Consider the following 23,715-nt stretch of genomic DNA (forward strand, 5'->3'; position numbering starts at 1 on the left):
GGTACACAAAAACATAGGAGAATGCAGATAGTTCATTTTGGTTGACATTTAAGGTAGAAAGTTGGGGACAAAGCTGTTAAGGTGCACAAGAATATGGATTTTTGAAAAACATCATAAAGGCCTAGTTTTGTCAGTTATGGAGTTTGGACTTTAAGCGGTAGGGGGTAAGGAGCTATTGGCCCAAGTTAGGTAGGAAGGTAGTAAGACTATCACATTGACGTTAGAAAGGTTATTTTGACAACTGTGTGAAGGGTGAATGTGAGAGAAGAGAGATTAGGGGTAGAAGACTAGGTAGAGAGCTATGGGAATAATCATGATGAGAGATAAGAGAGCTTGAATCAAGGCACAGATGGAAGAGAGGAGATGGAAATGAAAGACGTAGGAAGTAGAATTGATGGGGTTCTGTGATTATATTTCTGGATTGGGTATATGGAAGTACCATTAGGCCTTATAGGAAACCCTATATGAGACTTGAGGATTGGAAGGAGGATGGGGAAGGAGTATACAGAGAGCTAATGTTGAGTTTTAGACACATTAGGTTAAGGTGTCTTTGGAATAAATACTAAAATGGAGATTGTCAGTAAGCAATAGACTATTGGCTGGATGGAAATACTGCTTTCAAAGTCCATGTCATGTAGGTGGTAGTAAAACCGTAAATAAGTATGAGCTTGTTTAGGGAGAGTGAAGAGTGAAAAGAATATAAAGGGAACACCAGTACATAGATTTAATGGGTATGTGGATGGAGGCACATTTGAGAATAAGGACTAAAGATAAAAAATAAGCAAAAGCAGAGTTTTAGGTAATATTCATCACCCGTTAAATGCCACAGTCCAGCCATTGGCTTTGGCATTGTTGGAATGAATAGTGGTGAGAAAATGGGAGCAGATAGTCTGTTCTGCGTGTTTGGCAGAAAGGGATGTTGAAAGAGGTGAAAGCTGGAGATGAACACAAGGTCAAAGGGGAAATATATGTTGTGGGGACGGAGGGGGAATAGAAAATAGAGACGGGATAACTGACAATAGCTCCCACTGAGAAGGTGAGAGGGGAGTGCATGTAGGGCTGGATCTAGAGCAGTTAGAAGATACCAACCACGTATAGGTGGAGACAAGATAAGGAATGGTGTAGGATGGACGCACATGTAGGTATAGAGGGGGTTGGGAACTTCATGGCTTCATGTCTCTTTAGGTCATTTAATAAGTAAAAACTGGATTGTAGATTTTAAGAAGGGTAGGGAAAGTTTGAAATAGTGGAAGAAGAAGATGTCCATCAAAGAACATAATGAAACAGAATTGCCTTGATAGCACAAAGGGCCAGCCGGTGTCAAAAATAAACTTTTGTGGCATTAAGCTTTACCGTTGAGCTCACTTATGTAGTTAAACTGTGGGATTAGGTTGGGATTTGCAGTTCTGGAACAGGGATACAGTTGAACTTATTGTGCATGGAAGAGAGGATTACCTAATGGAAGTGTAGGTGGTTTCTCCAGCACGGGTTATAACTGAAGGATGGCAGAGAGGGGGAAGGGGCAGGAGACAGGACCACGGTGCCACACAACTGTGTGCTGTTCACACAGACCAGAGGTGCCCAGCTGTGCAGAGGCCAACAGGAACGGGAATGTTTTTAAGATTTGACAGTCAATTTTGCTCTTCCAGCCAAAGTGACAAAACAGAATGAGCTAAGAAATACTTTTCAGTTATTAGAAAACCAGTTATTTCTGATTAAACTTGAGCCTCTTCTATTTTGTCAGGAAGATTTTTAAAAAAATTCTTCCTCAGCCTTTAAAGGAAGATTACATTGTTATTAATTAATTAATTAATTAATTTTTGCTTTTTCCCTTGGTTCCCATTTGCCTACAGGATAAAAACCTAAATCCTTAGTTTGGCCTATAAGACATTTTACAATCTTACTGCAACTATTTCTCCGGTTTTACCTCTTTTGCTTCCATCCTGGACCCTGACCATGCTAAATTCTCATGAATTTTGAACACTATACTTTCTTACAACTTTGTGCCTTAGCATTCCTTGGAGTGTCCCTTTTCTAGGCTTGCAGACTTGGATCTTTTGATAAATCCCAGTTCACACACCAACTTTAGGAAGCCTCTTCTGACTCAATCTGATTTCCTGTTCTGGGCTCTCAGTTTTTGGCCATATTATATTCTAATTTGTTAAGTCTGCCAATACTGCTAGATGAGTCCCTTCAGAGACTGGATTTTGCTCAGCTTTCTCTCCCCAGCATCTAACATTGTACCTTGTATTCACTCATTTATTTGTTCTTCATTTAGTCAGTCAAAATAAATGTCTCTGGATCTCAGGCATCATGCTAGGGGGACATATGCTAGTGGTAAGTAAAACAGACAAGGTTCCTGCTCTCACAGAGCTTACTTTCTAATTAAGATAATAAGTAAACATGTACACCTAGGGAATAAGGTCAATAATATTTTAACAACCTTCTATGGTGATGGATGGTAACTGGTCTTACTGCAATGGTGATCATTTTGTAATGTATAAAAATATCAGAAAAGTTATGTTGTACACCTGAAACTAATATAACATTGTATGTTTTAATAAAAAAGTAGAGCTCCTCCCCCCGAAATAAACAAACAAACAAACATTAGTGCTATAAAGGCAACAAATAAGTGATATTAGAGAAATGAGGAGGTGCATACTTTGTATACTTGGGAATTTCAGTGTGGAGGCAGTATTTAAGCTGAGAGTTGAAGGATAAGGAGGAACCAGGGATACTAAAGAGTAGGGAACCCTTAAGAACTTTCCAGACATAGTAGATACTTACTGAGTGAATGTATGAATTAGGAAACAGTATGTTCTATCTTCCAACTTCATTTAACTTTGCACTCTAGCTAAGGTTTGTTTGTTTTTTGAGAGGTAGGTATGCTGAATAAGTCCTATACTTAAGAAAACAAAAAAGTAGCATAGGTTAGTTTAATGCACAGTATCATTTACTTGCTTCCCAGCTTCCCTTCCATACTTTCTTTTCTGTGCTGGGTGTGGAGACAGGGTCCCTGCCCTGTGGAGTTTATAAGCTCATTCGTTGACTCTTTCATGTAAGCCCTAATTTTCAGAGTTCTTAACCTGGACACTTGTGAAGAAAGTTTTTAACCTATCTCAAAGTAGACTTTCTTTTTTCTGGTAGCAATACAATTAAAAACATTTTTAATTTTTTATTTTGCTTTAGGAGGTTTTGGACATCTCGCCATTTTCAATTCTTGTCTGCAAACCAAAAGCATAGATGATGGAGAGCTATTACATGGTATATTAAAAATTCTGATAACCTGGAAGAAAGATCATGAAGATATTTTTCTTTTCAGTTGGTAGGTAATACTTTATACAGTTTTTTTCCCTCTATTTATGATGTGGACTGAGATTATGTATCTTATAGTCACAGTTTTGTAGAGCAATAAGATGGTAGACATTTCAGTCAGTCTGTTGTAAATATATGAGATTTAAATGTTTCCAATTGAATGTCTATGTAATTCTTCAATGTTTTGTTTTTGTCTTTATCACAGTAATCTGTCAGAAGTAAGTCCAGAGATACTGGGTGTAAATATAGAAATAATCCGGTTCCTTTCCCTATTTCTGAAATACTGCTCATCTCCTTTAGCAGAGAGTGAATGGGACTTCATCATGTGCTCCATGTTGGCTTGGTTGGAGGTAAATTACCCTGCTGGGTCATCACAGCTACTGGGTCTTCATGCATATCTGTGTACCAGAACTATTCGCTAATCTTCTTCAAGTAATGATTGTAGTTTGCTCCTTTGCAAATGTTTAAACACTTTATAGATGTGTTCCACACCAGCTACTACTTGACAGATCAGTAAAATGATTGAGGTTTAATGTCTGTCAAAATCATTCAGTAACAAATCTGCTAATTGCTTTTAAAATGTTCTCTCCATTAGCTCATTCTGGTATAATATTTGCAATACAGCCCATTAAGGTTTTATCTTTTCATGACAAGTTTTTAGGTCTTTTGGTTCTAATTAAATTATTCTTAAAATGTACTGTTTCAGTATTGCCAGAGTAATGCATTAAAGATTAAGCAAATTCAGAGGGAATTAGTGTTCTTTTTATGACCCAAAGCAACCAGATGTGTAATACTTATGGGCTGTCACATAGCAAGTCAGTCAGGGTTGAATTTGTCTGAATCTCTGCTTTGCCTGCTGTTAGCTGTGTGGCTTAGAGTATTAAAGTTTACCTAGTTGAGCCTCAGTTTCCTTATTTTAAAATAGTTTAACAATGCCCAATTACTAGGACTCCTGTAGGGCTCCTGAGAAGATTATAAATGTGCTTTTAATGTACTCAACTTGGTAAATGGTAATTGATAATATTTTCTTTCATAGTTTTAGAAATAAAATAGAACATTTCAGAATAAATGGATTGATTCTATTGATAATTCCTAATATTTAATTTTGAAACGAAGTTATTTTGATGTAAAATATATAAATGTCTTCTGAGACTATGCATTTCAACTGCTTCTTTTCAAATTTAGAGAAATGAAAGGGACTTTTCTTTATTGCCTTGATTTGTAGTATTCTAGAAGTCTGCTTACTTATTTAATTTTTGTTTCTTCAGACAACAAATGAGAATCAGACATTGTATTCTGTTCCACTTGTACAACTGTTTGCCTGTGTCAGCTGTGATTTGACCTGTGAACTCAGTGCTTTTTTTGATTCCACAACTCTGGATACCACTGGCAGTCTTCCTGTAAATCTAATCAGTGAATGGAAAGAATTTTTTTCTCCAGGCATCCACAGTTTGCTTTTACCTCTTTTGGTAACTGTTACAGGCAAGTGAAAAAGGGAATAATAGTGAGATTCATTGAAAATGACTTGTTGAAAAGTTAAAAAAAAAAAAAAAAAACTCTGGATGTTTAAGTCACACAGTGCAAAATAGTAAAAGAGCCAGAGAGAAAGCTTGGCATCTCAGAAGCATCATATATGCTTCTGCTTTACAGACAAGAATTGAAAAATGGCAAGACATCCGAAGACCATTGAAAATTAACATAATACTAATTCAGATAACAAGAATAGATTTTTTTAACTCACGTCTTTTTTTTTTTTAAGGATGAGCTAATAGAAGTCATTAAATAGTTGAGATTATCTGAAATTTATATTCAGTTCATGTTTCTAGTTAGGACTGCTTTAATGTTTGTCAAGTTTTTATTTCATTTTCTTAAGTAACATTTGGTTGTCTGTGAATGGGTCAAGCTGTATTACTCACTTTGTTTTGGGGTATGAATATTTCTTCCCTTTTTGTCATCAGGAGAAAGCAAAGATACATCTGAAACATCATTTCAGAATGCAATGCTGAAGCCCATGTGTGAAACATTAACTTATATCCCAAAGGATCAGCTATTGAGTCAAAAACTCCCTGCAAGATTGGTTGCTGGCCAAAAAACAAACTTGCCAGAGTATCTCCAGACTTTATTAAATACATTAGCCCCATTACTCCTTTACAGAGCTCGACCTGTGCAAATTGCTGTTTATCATATGCTATACAAGTAAGAATTCTTTCAATTGAATCAATGTCGTGGTGTTCTAAAAAAATGGAATATGTATTTAGCTTTAACTTTTAGTCATTAAAAAAAGTCACAGTAAAAACAACAACAAAGTAAGCTTGACTATGCATTTCAATAACAGGGATGCCAAGTTTTTGATCTTTTAGGTCACTGTTCTCCATGCACAGTTTACATTTAGATAGTCCTGGCCATAATGGGTTATTTCAGAAAAAACTCAGTAAAAAAAATATACTCATTACAAAATAAGTATTGGTCTTTCTGCTTTTAAGCATGATTTAACAATGAACCGTTTAATATATTTAAATATTCTAACTTCCAGATTGATGCCTGAATTCCCACAATATGATCAGGATAATCTAAAGTCATATGGAGATGAAGAAGAAGAACCAGCCTTGTAAGTTTTTTTTAATACAGAGCTTCTTTGACTTACGGGATTACATCCCAATAAACTCACTGTAAGTTGAAAATTGTGTTGAGTCAAAAATGCATTTGAGGGCTTCCCTGGTGGCACAGTGGTTAAGGATCTGCCTGCCAATGCAGGGGACACGGGTTCGAACCCTGGTCCGGGAAGATCCCACATGCCGTGGAGCAACTAAGCCTGTGCGCCACAATTACTGAGCCTACGCTCTAGAGCCCGTGAGCCACAACTACTGAGCCTGCGTGCCTGGAGCCTGTGCTCCCCAACAAGAGAAACCACCACAATGAGAAGCCCACGTACCGCAGCAAAGAGTAGCCCCCACTTGCCGCAACTAGAGGAAGCCCACGCGCAGCAACGAAGACCCCACACAGCCAAAAATAAATTAATTGATTAATTAATTTTAAAAAATGCATTTGATACCCCTAACCTACTGAACATCAGCTTAACCTCACCTACTCAGCCTCAGAACACTTACATGAGCCCACAGTTGGGCACAATCATCTAACACGGGGACTTCCCTGGTGGCCCAGTGGTTAAGAACCCGCCTGCCAATGCAGGGGACACAAGTTCGAGCCCTGGTCTGGGAAGATCCCACATGCCGCGGAGCAACTAAGCCCGTGCGCCACAACTGCTGAAGCCCGCGCGCCTAGAGCCCGTGCTCCACAAGAGAAGCCACCGCAGTGAGAAGCCCGTGCACCGCAACGAAGAGTGGCCCCCGCTCACCGCAACTAGAGAAAGCCCACACGCAGCAACGAAGACCCAAGGCAGCCAAAAAAAAAAAAAAAATCATCTAACACAGAGCCATCTTATAAAGTGTTGAATATCTCATGTAATTTATTGAATACAGAAAGTGAAAAGCGGAATGGTTGTCTGGGTAAGAATGGTTGTGAGTGTATTGGTTGTTAACCCGCGTGGTCGCGTGGCTGACTGGGAGCTACAGTTCGCCACCACTGCCCAGCATCATAAGAGAGTAGTGTACTGCACATCGCCAGCCTGGGAAATGACCAAAATTCTTAGTGTGGTTTCTATTGAATGCTTATTGCTTTCACACTATTGCAAAGTTGAAAAATTGTAAGTCAAACCGTCATAAGTTGGGGACCATCTGTAGTTTGCTTTATTAAATGCTCATAAGCCATCATAATGACTTTAGAAGACTGAGGTAATACAAAAGCTCTAAATTTAGAGTATATGTTCCTTCAGATCTTGTAAGTTTATCTGTAAGATACAAATGAAATTTAGAGTTCACCCAAAGAGATAGTTACTCTCTCTTCTTAATTGTTCGTAAATCATTTTCAGTTTGCTACCGTTTAGTAAAACTGTCTTTGGCCACATGGGAGCTGTGGAAAGAGTATATCAATTCAGAAATCTATTGTGCACCCCTTTGTGCAAAGTATTAATTAAACGTTGAGGGGAGAATACAGTGTTAGGTAAACAGTATTTTTCTTAAAGAGTTTATAATCTAATATAGATGACATTACCCTATAATAGAAGACAGTGTATGACAAGTGCTAAGAAAAAGGATGATGTTAGAGGGACACAACTGCTGTGCCAGGAAGAGAAGACATTCTCGTGAAGAAGAGACATTTATGCTGGACCTTTCAGATTAGGGAGCATTTTAGTAGGGCAGGGAAAAGTTGTGCGAACACCATGTGCAAAGGCATTGAGTCATGAGTGTTCAGGAAATGCTTGGGGAGTACTGAGTAGTTGCCATTTAACGTATCTTTTAATTGTCTAGATCTTCTTCCACTGGAATATAAGCTCTGTGAAGGCAGACATTTTTGTCTCTTGTTCCTGGCTATATTCACAGACCCAGGTTTTTTGGCCTAAAACAGTCATGAATAGTGCTCATTTGTTGAATCAAAGTATAAATGAATATGTGTGGAGTAGGCAAGGAGGGTAGAGTGGAAGATGAAGCTGGAAGGGTAATGAAGGGCCTTCAAAATGACAGTTTCTAGGAATCGGGGCATTGTTTGGTAGAAGATGGGATACCACCAGCTGATTCTGGCAATAGTATAAAGCCTAAACTGTACGAAGAAGCAAGCAGAGGGGGAGGCCATGCCAGAAGTCATAGCAGTGCATGGAGGTTAGTGTAGAAAGTGGAGAGCTGTTGTTTGTAAAATCTAGTGACGGTTGGTATGGAATGGAAAAGGGTTGGTACAGGAGATGGTGGTGTTGAAGGTAAAAACTTAAGGGCAGAAGCTTAAAGAAGACTTGTTTATGGACTGGTAGTAGGAAACCACAAGGGAAGAAAGATCACAGAGGTGAAAGGAGAGAACCAAGCTAGAATGTCAGAGAGAAGGGAGTTTGACAGGAGATACACGGAAGTATTTCACTTTTTGAGAATCTTATAAGCTCATCTGTAAGTGTTAATGAGTGTAGTACTTCTGTAAAGAAGAAAATTACTTCACATTGTCATGAATTAATATGAATGTTAAAATTTACTTCATCGAAGAAACAGAGTCTTATGATCTTTTTACCCTTTATAGGATAATAAAGGACCCGATAGGATTTGTTAGCCCTAATCATTCCCCTGACTAGCCAAGGGACTTCAGACTAATAATTTAGCTTCTCTGGGTATCTGATTTTTTTTTCATCTATAAAACAGAAGGTTGAAATATATGTTTTCTAAAAGGGTCTTTCCTTTAAGTGCTAACCTCTAGAGTTCATATTTTATAGCATATTTTATATATTTATAAATATAAAAATTTATATTTTTATATTTTCTATATTTATAAATATGGAAATGTAGGTATATATTTATATAATACTTTATGTCTTTCAAATTCTGTAACTGCCTCTATGTGAATTAGGGGTCAAAATTGAATCTATAAAGGGGGACTTTTAAAATGGTTTTTGGAAAATAAAGATTTTTTTTAAATGCTTGAAATTTATACGTGCTGTCAATTTGTTAAGGGACAAGTTATGAAGAAAATTGTGGTGTTTAATCATTGATTCTTAGGTCACCACCAGCAGCACTGATGTCTCTTCTTAGCACTCAAGAAGACTTACTAGAAAATGTTTTGGGGTGTATTCCTGTTGGACAGATAGTTACTATTAAGCCACTGAGTGAAGACTTCTGCTATGTTCTGGGATACCTCCTCACTTGGAAATTAATACTTACTTTCTTCAAAGCTGCTTCATCTCAGGTAAATAAAATGAGACGACTTTTGACAGTTCTGTCCTATATGTATTTCTCTGTTACTGTCCTAAACCCTTTCCTTCCCCTCCTTTTGGAAAAAAAGGGGAAATGCCTCACATTTTAATCTAATCTTATCTGGCTAATTTCAGACATTTTGCTAAATTTATTTCTGTCTCTGCTTCCTCATCCTCCCACAGGTTTTTACACACACACACACACACACACACATACACACTCAGTTTTTTTGCAAAAGTAATTAATCTCTGGAATGTGCTTGGATCAATTTTTTTTTCTAACTGAATGTAGCCACCAAGGCCTTTTATTGCAGGAAACCAGATTTCTATAATTTTAATTTTGTGCTACCACAGTAAGAGTTTCAAAAGAATCGGATATTGCTATTCTTTTTCCTTTGGTCAATTTCTGACTCTTGTGGAAATGTCAATTACTACATCATTGGAAATTTACCTTACTTGAAAATCAGTGTTTAGAGAAAGATCTGTGAAGTACTACCTTATATAATTCAAACCATTATCGCTAAATAAAGAAAATATCCTATTGTAATTATTTTGACCAAATTATTTTAGCAGGCACTAGATGTCTCTGTTGTCTCATGTTTAAGAAGGAAGCTGGAGAAATCTACTCCATTTTTAAAAATTCTTTTAGACAGATTCCCACTTTTAAAAAGATTAACACATTGATTGAATCAGTTTAATAAAGTAGGTGGCTTCTTTGACAGGTTAATACAAAAAGACTTAATTATTACATATTTAAAGTGTGACTAAACATCTTGGCATTCATTTCCAATGTGACTTTTTAGAATCCTTAAGTTATAATTTATGTTGCTAATAACCCATACCTTGGTATAAATATATAAACATAAGCACTTTTGCATTTGTTTAAGGGGAAAATCAAATCACAGGGGCAACACTGATCTAGATGTTCAAATTATTTTATTTCTTTTCAGTCCTACCACTTATGTTTGTGATTTGAGCTAATTTTAATTTGCTGTATGATGTATTTCAAGAGCTCCTTGTTAAGCTTTTAAATTTGTTTCTTAAAATATTATTGGTCTCTAAAAAATTGCAGCAAATTAAAGTTTTTATGTGTAAGAATTTCATTCTCGTTATCTTATATTCAGAAATTAAGAATCTTGCCACGCCTCATCTTTCCCATTAGGCCAGAGTGGGGGAGGGGGAGGGGGCACAAAGCATTACAGCAACATTTACTGAGCCTAGAAATTGAACTGAGCTGTCAACAGATAAACCAGCATAACCCAGTAAATAACACTAATTAGAGGAATCCTTAAAACAAACTGAAAAATTTTTAAAAACTTTCGTCCTTAATCTGAGTTGTTTTTAACTTTCTTCTTAAAAAAACTAGTGAATCAGATTGCATTAGAAGCAAAGGTGTGTGTGTGTGCACGCACACACGCGTGCATGCACCTGTATGTGTGTTTTTTATAGTCTTGCTGAGATATATTTCACATATCATCAAATTTATTTAACGTGTACAGCTTGGCGTTTCTAGTATATTCACAGAATTGTGCACCTATCACCACTATCTAAATTTAGAATATTTTCAACATCCTTCCACCCCCCCCCCCCAAAAAAAACCCTTACCTATCTGCAGTCACTTCCCATTTCCTTTCAAACCCCCCAGCCACTGGCAACCACTTATCTATTTTCTGTCTCTATGGATTTGCCTACTGTGGACCTTTCACATATGTGGCCTTTTGTGTCTGGCTTATTTCATATGGCATAATGTTTTCAAGATTCATTCATAGTATAGCATGTATCAGTATGGCATTACTTTTTATGCCTAAATAATATTGCGTTGTATGACTATACCACATTTTGTTTGTCCAGTCATCCAGTGGGCATTTAGGTTGTTTCCGCTTTTTGCCTATTGTGAATAAAGCTGCTGTGAACATTTGTGCATAAATTTTTTTTGTGTACATATATTTCTCATTTCTCTTGCGTTGTATACCTAAGAGTGGGATTGCTGGGTAATAGACATGTGTTTTTAAAAGCCCACTGATATATGTATTAAGTTTTTTAAAAAATTCTGCTTTGCTTCCAACTTTTTATTTTGAAAAATATTCGGATTTACAGAGAAGGTGGACAGCAGACATCATGATGCTTTACCAAAAGTATTTAAACATATGTCTCCTAAGAACAAGGACATGTTTCAACATAAATGTAATATAAATATTACACTCAAATTTAATTTTGATGCAGTAATATTATCTAATTTGTATTTAAATTTTCCCAGTTGTCAGATGTCCTTTATAGTTTTATTTCCTTCTATATTGAGGTTTCAATCAAGGGTCATGTTTGCATTTGTCTGTCATATTTCTTTAGCTTATAATTCCTCTACTTTTCTTTGGTGTCATTCACCGGATCAGTTATTTTGTAGACTGTCTTCCAATTTGGATTTGTCTGGTAGTTTCCTCAAAATTAGATTCTGGTTGCTTTTCAGCAAGAGTATTTACTGCACAGTGATGATGTATTCTCAGTGCCTCACTGCAGGAGCACAGAATGTCATGTGTCCTTTTATTGGTGATGGTAAGTTTGGTTACTTGGTAAAGGTAGTGTTCTCCAGATTTCTTCATTGTAAAGGTTCTTTGATCAATTTTTTAAGAATCAATTCCAAATACTATGGCTTGATCTTTTTATTTGACCATTCATAGTGTTCAGAAAATGGTATATTTGTACTATGAAGAAACATAGTGTAAGAAATAATTTTAAAACAGGTACAAATACCAAAGAGCTACAAGGTAAATGTTAACAAATGAAAACTACATTATTGAGGAACAAGTCTAAAGCACATGTCTCACATAGATACCTATAGTACACCCAGTGGTGCCAAATTTTCCTGTTTTTAAAAAAGAAACCAGAAAAAAAATCCATATTTTTTGTGAAATTTCCTGATTTATAAAACAACTAATGAGAAGACCCCAAGATATTTTGAAATACTAGTTTGTGCTGTCATAAAGGGATGTTGAAATGTTTGATATAGCATGAGGTCAGCCATAAAAATGGGATTAGTTTTAAGCAGAATTTTGAAAGATTAGAGATTATGGTGCGGAAGGAACGTGTGGAAGATTTGGGAGGAGAGTGAGCAAATCGTCTGTGAGGAATGGCGAATAGATTTTTCTCAGCTCAGAGACTCCAAGTGGGGGTGAACTTATCAACAGGGAGACAGTTTGAGAAAGATGTTAGAGGCATATGTCTGATGAGGGGATAGTGAAAACTTCTGCTAGTTTATGAGAAGGGGGAGCAGTGCCTTCAAATGACACAACTGGAAAGTAAGACTGTGGCTTGTATTTTATAGGACTCTTCCGTGTCATTCTCAGTGTTCAAATGAATTCATTTTTGTATTGTGTTCTTGTACAGTCTGTTACACTTTAGTTTGTTCATATCTACTGAGTGTCTTGGTTTAATTGGGTTTCCTAACAAAAATTGTTTACTCTCCACCAGCTTCGAGCTCTGTATTCAATGTACCTTCGAAAAACAAAAAGCTTGAATAAATTGCTCTATCACCTGTTCAGGCTTATGCCAGAAAATCCGACCTTTGCAGAGACAGCTGTTGAGCTCTCCAATAAGGACCCTAAAACATTCTTTACAGAAGAGCTCCAGTTGGGTATTAGAGGTCAGTATGATGTGTGTTTGTGTTCTTTCTTAGAGACTAGGTTCAGATCAGGTTACCCTGAGGGCATGGAGAATAACCCCAGACGTGTGTCCTGGCTATGAGAATGTTGAAGTGCCAGATTTTCCGTATTTCTCTAAATAGGACATATAATTAGTTTTTGTGGATAAGGTTGTTAAGAATTTAATTAATTTTTGAAGCTTACTTTGTTGAGACTATTATCTTTTACTCAGTAAACAAGTATTTGTTACACAATAATGCTTTGTAGGCCTGTAAATAAATAGTCTTCAGCTGGGGAAACAAAGATAAGTATAATTTATTTTTCACTCCGGGAGCTCACATTTTAGCTGAAGGGATAGACAGCGTGCATCTAGCTGTGCCGCAGTGTTATAAGTGATTTCCTGAGAATAGGAATTTTTTAAATGCCTTGGAGATCTGAGGATGGGACTTTGTCTTGTGAGTACTGAGGTGAGATTCTAGAACTTTTGCATAACACATCAGTGAGCTCTGGGAAAAGTAAAGGAGGCCAGACTCTTTTTCATAATTTATAAGAAAAAAGAATCTTTAATTCTTCCTCCTCTTTGAAGTGTGTGTGTTTCACTGTATGTGTGATCTTTCATGTGAAATAAAGAGGGCTATTTCTAGGCAGATTTTTCAGTGTCATTCAGGATTTTCATTCTTTTTACAATTCTAATTGTTCATTTTGAATGTGTGAGAAAAAGCTAATACTCTAGAGTTCTGGTTTCTTTGGTATGTTTGTTTTATGAGCTCTAGCACTAGTGTTAAGGAATTGAAAATGATTTTCTAAGAAAATACTAATATTAGTCTGTTATTCTATGTAAGAAATATATGTTACTAACTAAGAATTTGTTTTTTCCTCAGATACCTCAACTCTTCCATACCATATTCCACACTTGGCTTGTTCAGTCTATCACATGACATTAAAAGACTTGCCCGCCATGGTTAGGCTGTGGTGGAATAGTAGTGAGAAGCGTGTTTTCAGTATTGTAGATAGATTTACAAGCAAGTATGTTAGCAATGTTCTTTCTTTTCAAGAAATATCTTCTGTGCAAACAAGTACACAGCTATTTAATGGCATGACGGTTAGTATTGTCTTGGATTTTTTCTAGAAAAGTTGTTTCAGTGTTGGTTATGTCTATCGGTTGTAGTGAGTATCATCACAATTGTAACTCTTGGTTCAGAATTTACAGAAATTGTCCACTTTATTTTCAGATTATTGGATATCAAATCTCAAATTAATGCATAGGTTAAAATGATGTTATAATTTTATTTACCCCCACCAAATAGTTTTTGAACATTCATTAGTTAATTCAAAATATATATTGGAATACTTACAGGTGCCAGGCACTGTGTGCCAGTCACCTGCAAAATGAACAGTTTAGAAGGGTCAGATTCCTGTCCTGTAATAACATACAATCTAATAAAGGGAAAAGAGTGATACTGATAATGTTTTTTTGCATTGGAAACTGGAAAGTGGCACATTAAGAGGAAGAATGCTCTGCGATCACAGTGGGAAAAGTTCATCTGGCTGAGGGGATTAGGTGAGACTTTATGGAGGAATTTTACTTTGAGGTAGGCAGGATTTTTTTATGGGGAAAAGCATTTAATATAGAGAAAACAGTATGGTAAAAGCAAAAAGCTTGAAGATGGGAATGTAATTTCTGTGATGGCCTAAGAAATGATGAATAGCCCAGTATTCATATGGAGTAGGATTCATGAAGGTAAATAGAGAACAAACTGCTTCTATGATGAATTGGGGCCATATTGGGAAAGGCCTCAAGTAACAGTCTAAAATATTTGGACCTATGTAGCCACTGAAATTTTTCTTTTGTTTTGTTTTCTTTTTTTTTTTTTTTGGCTGTGTCATGTGGCTTACGGGACCTTAGTTCCCTAACCAGGGATTGAACCCGTGCTCTCAACAGTGAAAGTGTGGAGTCCTAACCACTGGGCCACCAGGGAATTCTCTGAAATTTTTCTTTTGGGGCAGTGACACTGTCAGAGTTATAATCTGTGAAATTTCTCTGACTGAAATCTTATAACATGGGCTATTGGCATGGAGCTTGGATTCAAGTGAATAGTTAGGGAGACTTGTAATGTGTAGACATTATGAGGAGGGCCCAGGGAAGGCAGTATCAGTGAGAATAGTCCTTAAAGGGGGAGGGATGTGAGAAATTTTGTGGTGATTTATCCAAACTTGCAACCAGTTAATATCTGGAATGGGGTGGAAGGAGAATTTTAAGATGATGCTACGGTTTTTAGTGTGGAAATAGGAAAGCCAGAGGAATAAATCTTTAAAGGATGATAATTTGTGTTTTATGTTGAGTTTGCAATGCTAGTAAGAAAATCAAGATCAGGTATAAATATTCTGGCAGTTGCTGGTTGGCTCTAAAGCTCAGGAGAATTCTGTGGTAGAGAAAGACTTGAAAAATATCTAAATAGAAGTGATATTTGATACGTTACCTTTGGAAGAGAAGCAATAATTAATAATAACCCATTCTGTTATTGGTCTATGCAAAAACTGTGATGTGACAAGCCTAATATACTAAAACATACTTTTTAATGAGTAGTGCATTTCTTTTTGAAACATCTTTGAATGTCGTAACATCACTATAAAACATTTCAGGTATTTGAACCTATGTATTAAATATTTCATGTCAGATAAGTGAACATGTTTACCCGTGTTTTGTTTGAATGAGGACTGGCTGCCAGCAGTCAACCTGTCAAGATGGTTTTTGAATGAAAGGGAAGAAAAGAAATTTGGCAAAAAAATATTACCTTCCATGTGTTGCAGGTTAAAGCTCGAGCTGCTACTCGAGAAGTCATGGCCACTTATACTATTGAAGATATAGTTATTGAACTTATAATACAGCTGCCTTCAAATTATCCATTGGGTTCAATAACAGTAGAAAGTGGGAAAAGAGTTGGAGTAGCCGTTCAGCAGTGGCGAAACTGGATGCTGCAGCTAAGCACTTACCTCACCCATCAAGTAAGTGTCTGTGTACACATTTGGCTTTCTAAACTAGAGAAAGATTGCTGATTTACTATTTGAAAGGGCAATAAAACAAAAATATATCTCTTCTGCTTAAGTAGAAATAGATATTGTATTTTGTTGGATAAACAGATACATGCCTAAATGATTTGAACCTGCCAAGCTCGTGGTTTGTTGTTTTTTTTTTTTTTTTGCTGCTTTGGGTCTTCCTTGCTGCGTACGAGCTTTCTCTAGTTGCGGTGAGCGGGCGCTATTCTTTGTTGTGGTGCATGGGCTTCTTGTTGCGGAGCACGGGCTCTAGGCGCACGGGCTTCAGTAGTTGCAGCACGTGGGCCCTAGAGCGTGCAGGCTTCCGTAGTTTGTAGCACATGGGCTCAGTAGTTGTGGTGCATGGGCTCAGTAGTTGTGGCACATGGGCTTAGCTGCTCCGCGGCATGCGGGATCTTCCCAGACCAGGGATCGAACCCATGTCCCCTGCATTGGCAGGCGGATTCTTAACCACTGTGCCACCAGGGAAGTCCCCTGCCAAGCTGTTTTAATTTTTCAGGCTTTACAGCTTTTTTTCCTGGTGTTTGAGAAGAATTGACTTTACTTCATTGACATTGTAGATGATACAGAACAATACATGGTATTAAAGTTTGAGAGGGAATCTTTTTGTGAGACATGGGACAGATGAATGTCTTCTGAGCTACTTTACTTTAACATTTCAACTTTCCTTCTGTGGTTAGAGAAATCCCAGTACTTTCAAAGACCTTTGCCTTTTAAACAAATTGTAAGTCTCTAGTTTTGTTTGCACATTGTGATGTATCTCAGACATTCTACAGTAAAGAAAAATTATTTTAAAACAAGTATATTCACCAATATCGTACAGCTGGAACAAATCAGCATTTGAGTAGGTGAGATAGTTAATTTCATCATTTTTAGTTAAAAGTTAGGAGAGCTGATCCAAATGATTTAATTATTTAAAAAGTTTCATCAAACAATAAGCTAAGACTATAAAACTTGAAAATTAGGGCAGGAGCCTTTCTTTCAAGTCTGCCTTTAATGTAGAAAAATTATATCTGGTTCCTAAAACCTGGGAGGTCATTTTAAAAACCAGTATTCTTAAAACTTAGAATCGTGAATATAGCCAAGCAGATTCTCTTCTCTCCAAATTATAATACAACTTTAAAATTTGTGAAATTGAATAAAAATAATACTGGTGGTCTTCAGTGTGTATTGACTTTATTTATCTATTTTTCTTTTTAACAGAATGGCAGTATTATGGAAGGCTTAGCATTATGGAAAAATAATGTAGACAAACGTTTTGAGGGTGTTGAAGATTGTATGATTTGTTTCTCAGTCATTCACGGTTTCAACTATTCTCTTCCCAAAAAAGCCTGTAGAACATGCAAGAAAAAGTTCCATTCAGCCTGCTTGGTAAGCTAAAGAGAAATTAACTTATTTATATCTTATATATATTCTATATGTATGATATCTAACCTTGGAAAACAGTGGATGTTAAACTCTTAATTGTGGTTAATGGGAGACATATTAAAAATGTTTTTTCAAAATTTGTGAAAGATAATTAGTAATTTACTGAGACTGGTGGCATCAAAGCCCTTTAATAAGTGGATGTTTCTAAAATAGCTCTCGGCACTCAAAAAACAGATGGTCTTGTAAGATCTACACCGTAAAGGAGACTGAAGAAATTGGAACTGAGAGCCATCTGGCATGAGAGATTTTGCTCTTTTTAAACAGCATATTGGAAAGAAAGCCACCCTATGTTCAGTTCCTTCACAGGATGTCTTCCTTACACATCTTCGTGGTTGCGTGCATGAGCCTAGGTGGAAAGCGTCACAGTGTGGCCTTTGGAAGGAATACTGAGTTATGTTGATTTTGGAGATGAGCGGAGGGGAGCAGACATTTCAGTATTTTCCCTTGTCTTACTTTATTATTTTAAGGTAACTTTAGATGTGTATGTAAAATGGCAATTTTAAAAGTTTTTAACATTTAAATACACTTTTCTTTTTCAGTACAAATGGTTTACGTCTAGCAACAAATCCACTTGTCCGCTCTGTCGTGAGACCTTTTTCTGAGATTTTTTTCTTTTCCCCATTGGAATTGATCCCTGAAGTAAATCAAGCAAAGGCAGTGGATTTGGATTCATCTTGAAGTGTTGATGTGAGAAGGCCAGTGAGCATTGTTTCAAATAGGACCTTCTCTGGAAAATTATTTTGGTTAATGTAATGATCCTAAAATCAGGTTTACTTACCTTTAGATTGCTTTGTAAATGTTCGGAAACCTTTTCTTTTACATAAGAATATTACATACTGGAGAGAAAATATTTATATTAATAGTTTAATCTCTTTGTACATTTAAAAATAAATAAGGAAAAACCCTAAATTACAGAACTGGAATTTGTGAAAGCGTTGTACAACTGTATTATACTGATAAACCCATTCAGTTTGTTGATCTATGTTCTAGAACAGTCTGAGTGAGGTAAATGAATTGAGAGGGTTGATTTACATTTACAGATATTTTAAGACTTATTTATTAGTTACGACAACAAAATTAGTATTCTGATATTTGTAGATTATTTTAATGATAAAATGACATTAAGCTATTAATATAGCTTATCTTAAGCTATTTAAAGCATGCTCTGAAATCCTATATAAAAGAGTATAAACTGAACTTTAAGGTGCCTCCATTTATAAAGGGTTATGAAATTCAGAAAATTAAATTCACAACACTGACCTTTTACTGTAGAAGAAGAATTTCCTTGTACTAGTGAAATTTGAATTGCAGACTTATCAGTGAATTTATTACTCAGTTGGAATGAGTCTCCAGAGGGTGAGAATTTGAGAGAAACAGGAGTTAGATTATTTTATTCGTGAAGCAGAGTGGTGGTTATTCCTCTATCAGGAGCAAAGAAATAAATGAGTTATTTCTGAAACTTAAGTGGTGGAAAAAACAAAAAATATAAAAATGTAGTAGGAGGCTTTCAATTTTGTAAGCAAATTTTGCTAGTCTTACTGGTCAAAGTTAACACTAAATTAGAGAGTTGCAGGGAGGTAATTTTTTCTAGCCTTCAGAAGTACAAGTTAAGAATTTTAATACTAAGTAAAATTCAGTTTAACAGGCTGAAATGGGGTAGGTGCAAACCTGCCTTTTGCCACAGCACTATTGCCCTTAAAAATCGTGCCCAAAATATAAAACTGTGGAAGTTTGGAACTTGGAATAATTTTATTGCAGTCTTCCATCACATGGGAAATATTAGCATCTTTAATAGCAAGGTTACTTGAAGGATCAGCTAATCATCTCTGTTGCAAATGTTTAATTGGCAAAAAGCAACTCATGTTAAATAAAATTACTGCTTACCATCAACTGGGTAAAATGGTTATTATTGAAATAGTATGAATGTGGTCAGAGTATTGTAGTGGAGAGTGAAGTATTACGTGTGAGTTAAAGATCTCGAGTTGTATTTGTAGATGCAGTGTCCGGCCCAGTTTTGTCTGTCTCCTAAATTTTTCTCTGTAGTATTTATTATCTTATAGTCTTGAGGCTCAAGGAGTCAGTAAGTGAAGTACAGATAGCAAAATGCTACTACCTCTTCTTAACCCCTTTCTTAAAATATTCTCTCTTTTTCTGTGTCTCTCTCTGACATAGTAAACCCAAAGGATTGTGTTACTCCTCTGTGAAAATTACACACTTTTCCTTTAAAAATTGTTTTATAATACGACTTTGTTTATAACTTTTCCAGTATTGGTACATCTTGATTTCTGACCCAAACCCCAAGTAGAAAAGAAAAGGGAATAATGGAGCATTGTTTTTCCACATTATTATTTAGGGCATCAGGTTTTTGGTGAAACACTATAATTAAGTGGGATACCTACTCTTCATACTTAGGACTCTTAGCACATTTGTTTGAGACTTGTAAATATAAATGTAAAGCTTGTTATTGTTTATATGTTAAAGAAAAAGCTTTCCAAAATAAGACTGAAATTCAGAATATCACATTAATTAAAGTCTATTTATATAGCTTTGATAACTCGAGAGCATCCCTTAAAATTCTAGCATAAGGACACTTTAAAATTGCATGAGATTCAAAGCCCATTAGGAAAATTATTAATTTAAAACCCTAATGTAAATTGCAAATTTTAGAATTTATTTTTAACTCATATTTATCACATGCTGTAATGTATGTACATAAGTTCTGTGGCTTAAAATAATTAATGTTATTACTTGACAAGTTTTTGTGGCGTGAATACTTAATGTTATTATTTGATTGTTATACCATATGTGCCCATTAAAATTCTTTTTAATTGCAAAATATTTCAAATATACATAATAATAATAATATAAATGCCCTTGTACTCTTCATAAACTATTTTGCCATATATGCTTCTGATTTTTAAAGAAATAAAATGTTACTCTTTTGTACTCTTCCCTGAGGCCATCTCCTCCTTCCCTCCATAGAGCTAACCCACTATTCTGAAGTTGGTGTGACTCCTTTCTACTTAAGATTTTATACTTTACCATGTGTTTGCATCCATAAATAATATATAGCAGCTTTTTAAAAGTTTATGATAGCCTATCACAAGTGCTCTTTTGTAATTTGCTTTCTCATTCAACATAACTGCTGTTTAGTATCATTATATCAGTTTGCTTACCATTTCCCTCACTAATGGTCATGTCAATTGTTATTTTTTGCCATTTTGAACCGTGCTGCAAGTGTACATTCTTGATAATATTTTCTCATGCAAATGAAATGTGCTAGATATTCTGGACATATGCACCCACATGGTATTTCAGGTGGTAGATACTCTGATTTTAGATGTATGCTCTGTGACTTTAGATGTTGTCAACTTGCTGTCCAAAGTGGTGTGCAAGTTTGCACTCCCAGTGGTAGTGTAAGAGAATTCTGGTTTTCCTAAGTCATCACTAAAACGCTTAGTCTCACCACTTATGAAGTTTTCCAGTTAGAGCTGTGAGATAGTAGCTGTTTGTTTTAATTTATATTTCCCTGGCTACCATGAATCTTAGCTTTATTCCATATATTTATTGGTCATTATTTTGTGAATATATTATCTATGTGCCTATTTTTCTCATGGATTTTATATATTATTATTTTGATCCTAATGCTGTATCTCTTACAGGGATTCTTTGAGTAGGTGGCTTGACTTTAACATGGTCTGTAGCTGTCTTTAATTATACAGAATTTTTCAGTTAAATTGATCATTCTTTTCCTTTATGTTTGAGCCTTTCTGTGTTAGGTTTAAAAAATTGGTTCCTTCCCTGAGGCTTAAAAAAATTCTTTTATATATATTTTGTTCTAAAAGTTATGAATTTCAAAATATACCAAATTCACCTGAAACTAAATTTTGTGACTGTTGTAAGGTAGAAGTCCTGCCCCATATTGATAGCCAGTTTTCATAATATTATTTATTAAATAGTCCACCCATTGCCCATTGACTCTGTAGTGCCTCCTCTCTTATATTACCGAATCTTGTATGTGTATTGGTTTCTAGCCTCTGTATTCTATTGCATTGGTCTATTTATCTGTGTTAATTCTACACAAATTTTTTTTTCTTTAAAAAACATCTTTATAATTAATCTTGAAGAGTAGGCGAGTAGTCTTCTACTCTTGCTCTCCTTTAAGACTTTTCTTGGATAGTCATATCCTCTGCATCCAAGAACTCCCTTTCCTTCTGCTTGTTTACTATCATGGCCAATTTGTCCTTACTACAGTGAGTTGTCTTATGGACGAATTTGGCAGGTGTCCATCCTAGGTTTTATCTGGTGGAACCAGAAGGCTCTTTGGGCTTTGCCAGATTTTATACTTTAGGTTTTACAGTCCAATTATTCTGTTTGGTTTTCAAAATTAGAGGCAGAAATTTTGTGTATTTATGGTGGAATCCTTGAACCTCTCCATGAATTTTTCTTTCTGTTTTGTAAAAGTTCCTTGCAAAAGGACTTTGGGCTAAGCAGAGTGTTTGGCGTGCGGGTCAGCTATTTCCAATTAAAGTCTTTTTTTTTTTTTTTTAACCTGTGGTTTTCTTTTTAAGGACAGCAACTTCTTTGTGTAGCACCAAGGCATCAAATAATTTGTATATTTGTTGTCCAGATTTTATAGGGGTACCTGAGGAGGTTAAGAAACTTCAGTTTCCATGGCATTCCAAATTGATGTGCTATTTCAAAAATACTGGCTACAGTATATCGATTTACTCTTTTATTTTTAGTAATGTGATGTACCCTATAGAAGACCATAAGTTGGACCACTTGAGCCTATCTGGTTAAGTCCTGGATACTATTGTATAGCCAGATAACATTCATTCTTTAAGATAAGACCCATTAACAATCGACATCTGTAGGGACTTAGTAGTGGAGTATTCAAAATGTCTGTTCTGGGCATGGACTTCTTGAACTGCAGAATCATAATCATGGGAATCTCTTTTATCAGCTAAAGTTAAGAGAGTTTCTGGATTTGAGAGGGCATACAGTTCTGGTGTACAGTTGATAAAATGAGAAGGAGAAAGTGAAAATATGCATTATATAGTATCGTCAGATTTACTTTTGCATATTGATCTTTTACCCTGCAACTTTTCTGAATTTGTTTACTAGTTCTAATAGTGTGTGTGTATTCCTTAGAATTTTCTATATATAAGATCTTGTCGTTGGCCATAGAGACAGTTTTATTTCTTTTCCATTCTGGATGCCTTTTATTAGGCATCTGGCTAGAAACTCCAGTGTTGAATAGAAGTGGTGAGAGCAGATATCTTTTTTTTGTTCCTGATCTTAGGGGGTAAGCTTTCAGTCTTTCAGCATTGTGATGTTAGCTGTTGTTGATACAGTCAGATTTAAAGGTGAACTAAGTACAAATTCTGAAGATACTTCAACTAATTAGTCTAGGCTGCAGTTTCTCAATGCAAGAGAAAATAAGCTATTGGATCAAAGGATAGGCTGTAAGAGGCAAGGAATTTTTGATGTGTGTGATGCTGTTGAAAAACCATTAGAGCAGAGTTTCTCAGCCTCACTACTGTTGGCATTTTGAGCTGCAAAATTCTTTGTTTTGGGGACTGTCCTGTGCATTGTAGGATGTTTAGCAGCATCCCTGGCCTCTGTTTACTAGATGCCAGTGCAGTATCCCAGTTATGAGAACCAAAAATGTCCAAACATTGCTAAATGTCACCTAGGTGATAAAATTGTCCCCAGTTGACAACAGTTACCTTAGACCATGGACTAATCAGGCACCATTCAATAGAAATATAGTGTGAGCCACATATGGTATTTTAAGTTTTGCTAGTAGCCAAAAATGTAAGAATAGGTGAAATTTTAATAACACAATTTGTTTAACTTGGTATCCAAAATACTATTTCAACATATAATCAATTAAAAAATTTAGATATTTTACATTCTTTTTTCATATTAAGTTTTTGAAATCCAGTGTATTTTAAATTTATAGCATTTCAATTTAGATAGGAAATTTTCATCAGAAATACTTTATCTGTATTTAGATGTCAGGAAATTTACTGTTAAAAAAGTAAATTCATATACCCAAGTTTTTTCCAAACACACTTAACAGTTTTCCAATAACTGGATCTATTTTGAAATTTTAATTAATAAAAAATAAAAATTTGAAATTTAGTTCCTTAGTCACACTTGCCACATTTCAAGTGATCATTAGCCACATGTGGCTAGTGGCTATTGTATTGGACAGTGCAGGCCTAACCTTACGTGTACATACAAAAATAAAAGGTTCTTGATAATCTAGGAAGAATCACTCTGTACTCAAACTCAGCTACACATACTTTTACCTATGTCTTGAGAGTCTTTTGCCTGTAAAATTCTGGGATCATAGCTTATCCTTTGGTTAATTTTTGAATCACAACATAGTGTAGTCATATGTCAAAATCAGCTATACTTTGGTCACATGTAGCGTTTTCCAGAACTTTAAAAAATAATTCTGCAGTAAATTTCAACTGGCAGTTC

The 23,715-nt window shown here is 35.7% G+C and overlaps 1 protein-coding gene across 1 annotated transcript in view; it reads left to right on the plus strand.

Annotated features, from left to right (window-relative positions):
- The window catches only part of LTN1 (listerin E3 ubiquitin protein ligase 1), a 70,329-nt gene extending 50,961 nt beyond the window's left edge, over nucleotides 1-19,368 (plus strand). Inside the window, exons 20-30 of the mRNA XM_061194007.1 lie at nucleotides 3,190-3,325; nucleotides 3,521-3,665; nucleotides 4,584-4,797; nucleotides 5,274-5,511; nucleotides 5,849-5,923; nucleotides 8,907-9,093; nucleotides 12,566-12,737; nucleotides 13,617-13,837; nucleotides 15,547-15,741; nucleotides 16,996-17,163; nucleotides 17,760-19,368. Of these exons, the coding sequence (XP_061049990.1) occupies nucleotides 3,190-3,325; nucleotides 3,521-3,665; nucleotides 4,584-4,797; nucleotides 5,274-5,511; nucleotides 5,849-5,923; nucleotides 8,907-9,093; nucleotides 12,566-12,737; nucleotides 13,617-13,837; nucleotides 15,547-15,741; nucleotides 16,996-17,163; nucleotides 17,760-17,822 (1,814 nt within the window). The 3' untranslated portion in view covers nucleotides 17,823-19,368. The remainder of the gene's footprint in view (nucleotides 1-3,189; nucleotides 3,326-3,520; nucleotides 3,666-4,583; nucleotides 4,798-5,273; nucleotides 5,512-5,848; nucleotides 5,924-8,906; nucleotides 9,094-12,565; nucleotides 12,738-13,616; nucleotides 13,838-15,546; nucleotides 15,742-16,995; nucleotides 17,164-17,759) is intronic.
- The last annotated feature ends 4,347 nt before the right edge of the window (nucleotides 19,369-23,715 follow it).

This window comes from Eubalaena glacialis, chromosome 6 (genome assembly GCF_028564815.1).
Source record: "Eubalaena glacialis isolate mEubGla1 chromosome 6, mEubGla1.1.hap2.+ XY, whole genome shotgun sequence".
Taxonomy (NCBI): Eukaryota; Metazoa; Chordata; class Mammalia; order Artiodactyla; family Balaenidae; genus Eubalaena; species Eubalaena glacialis.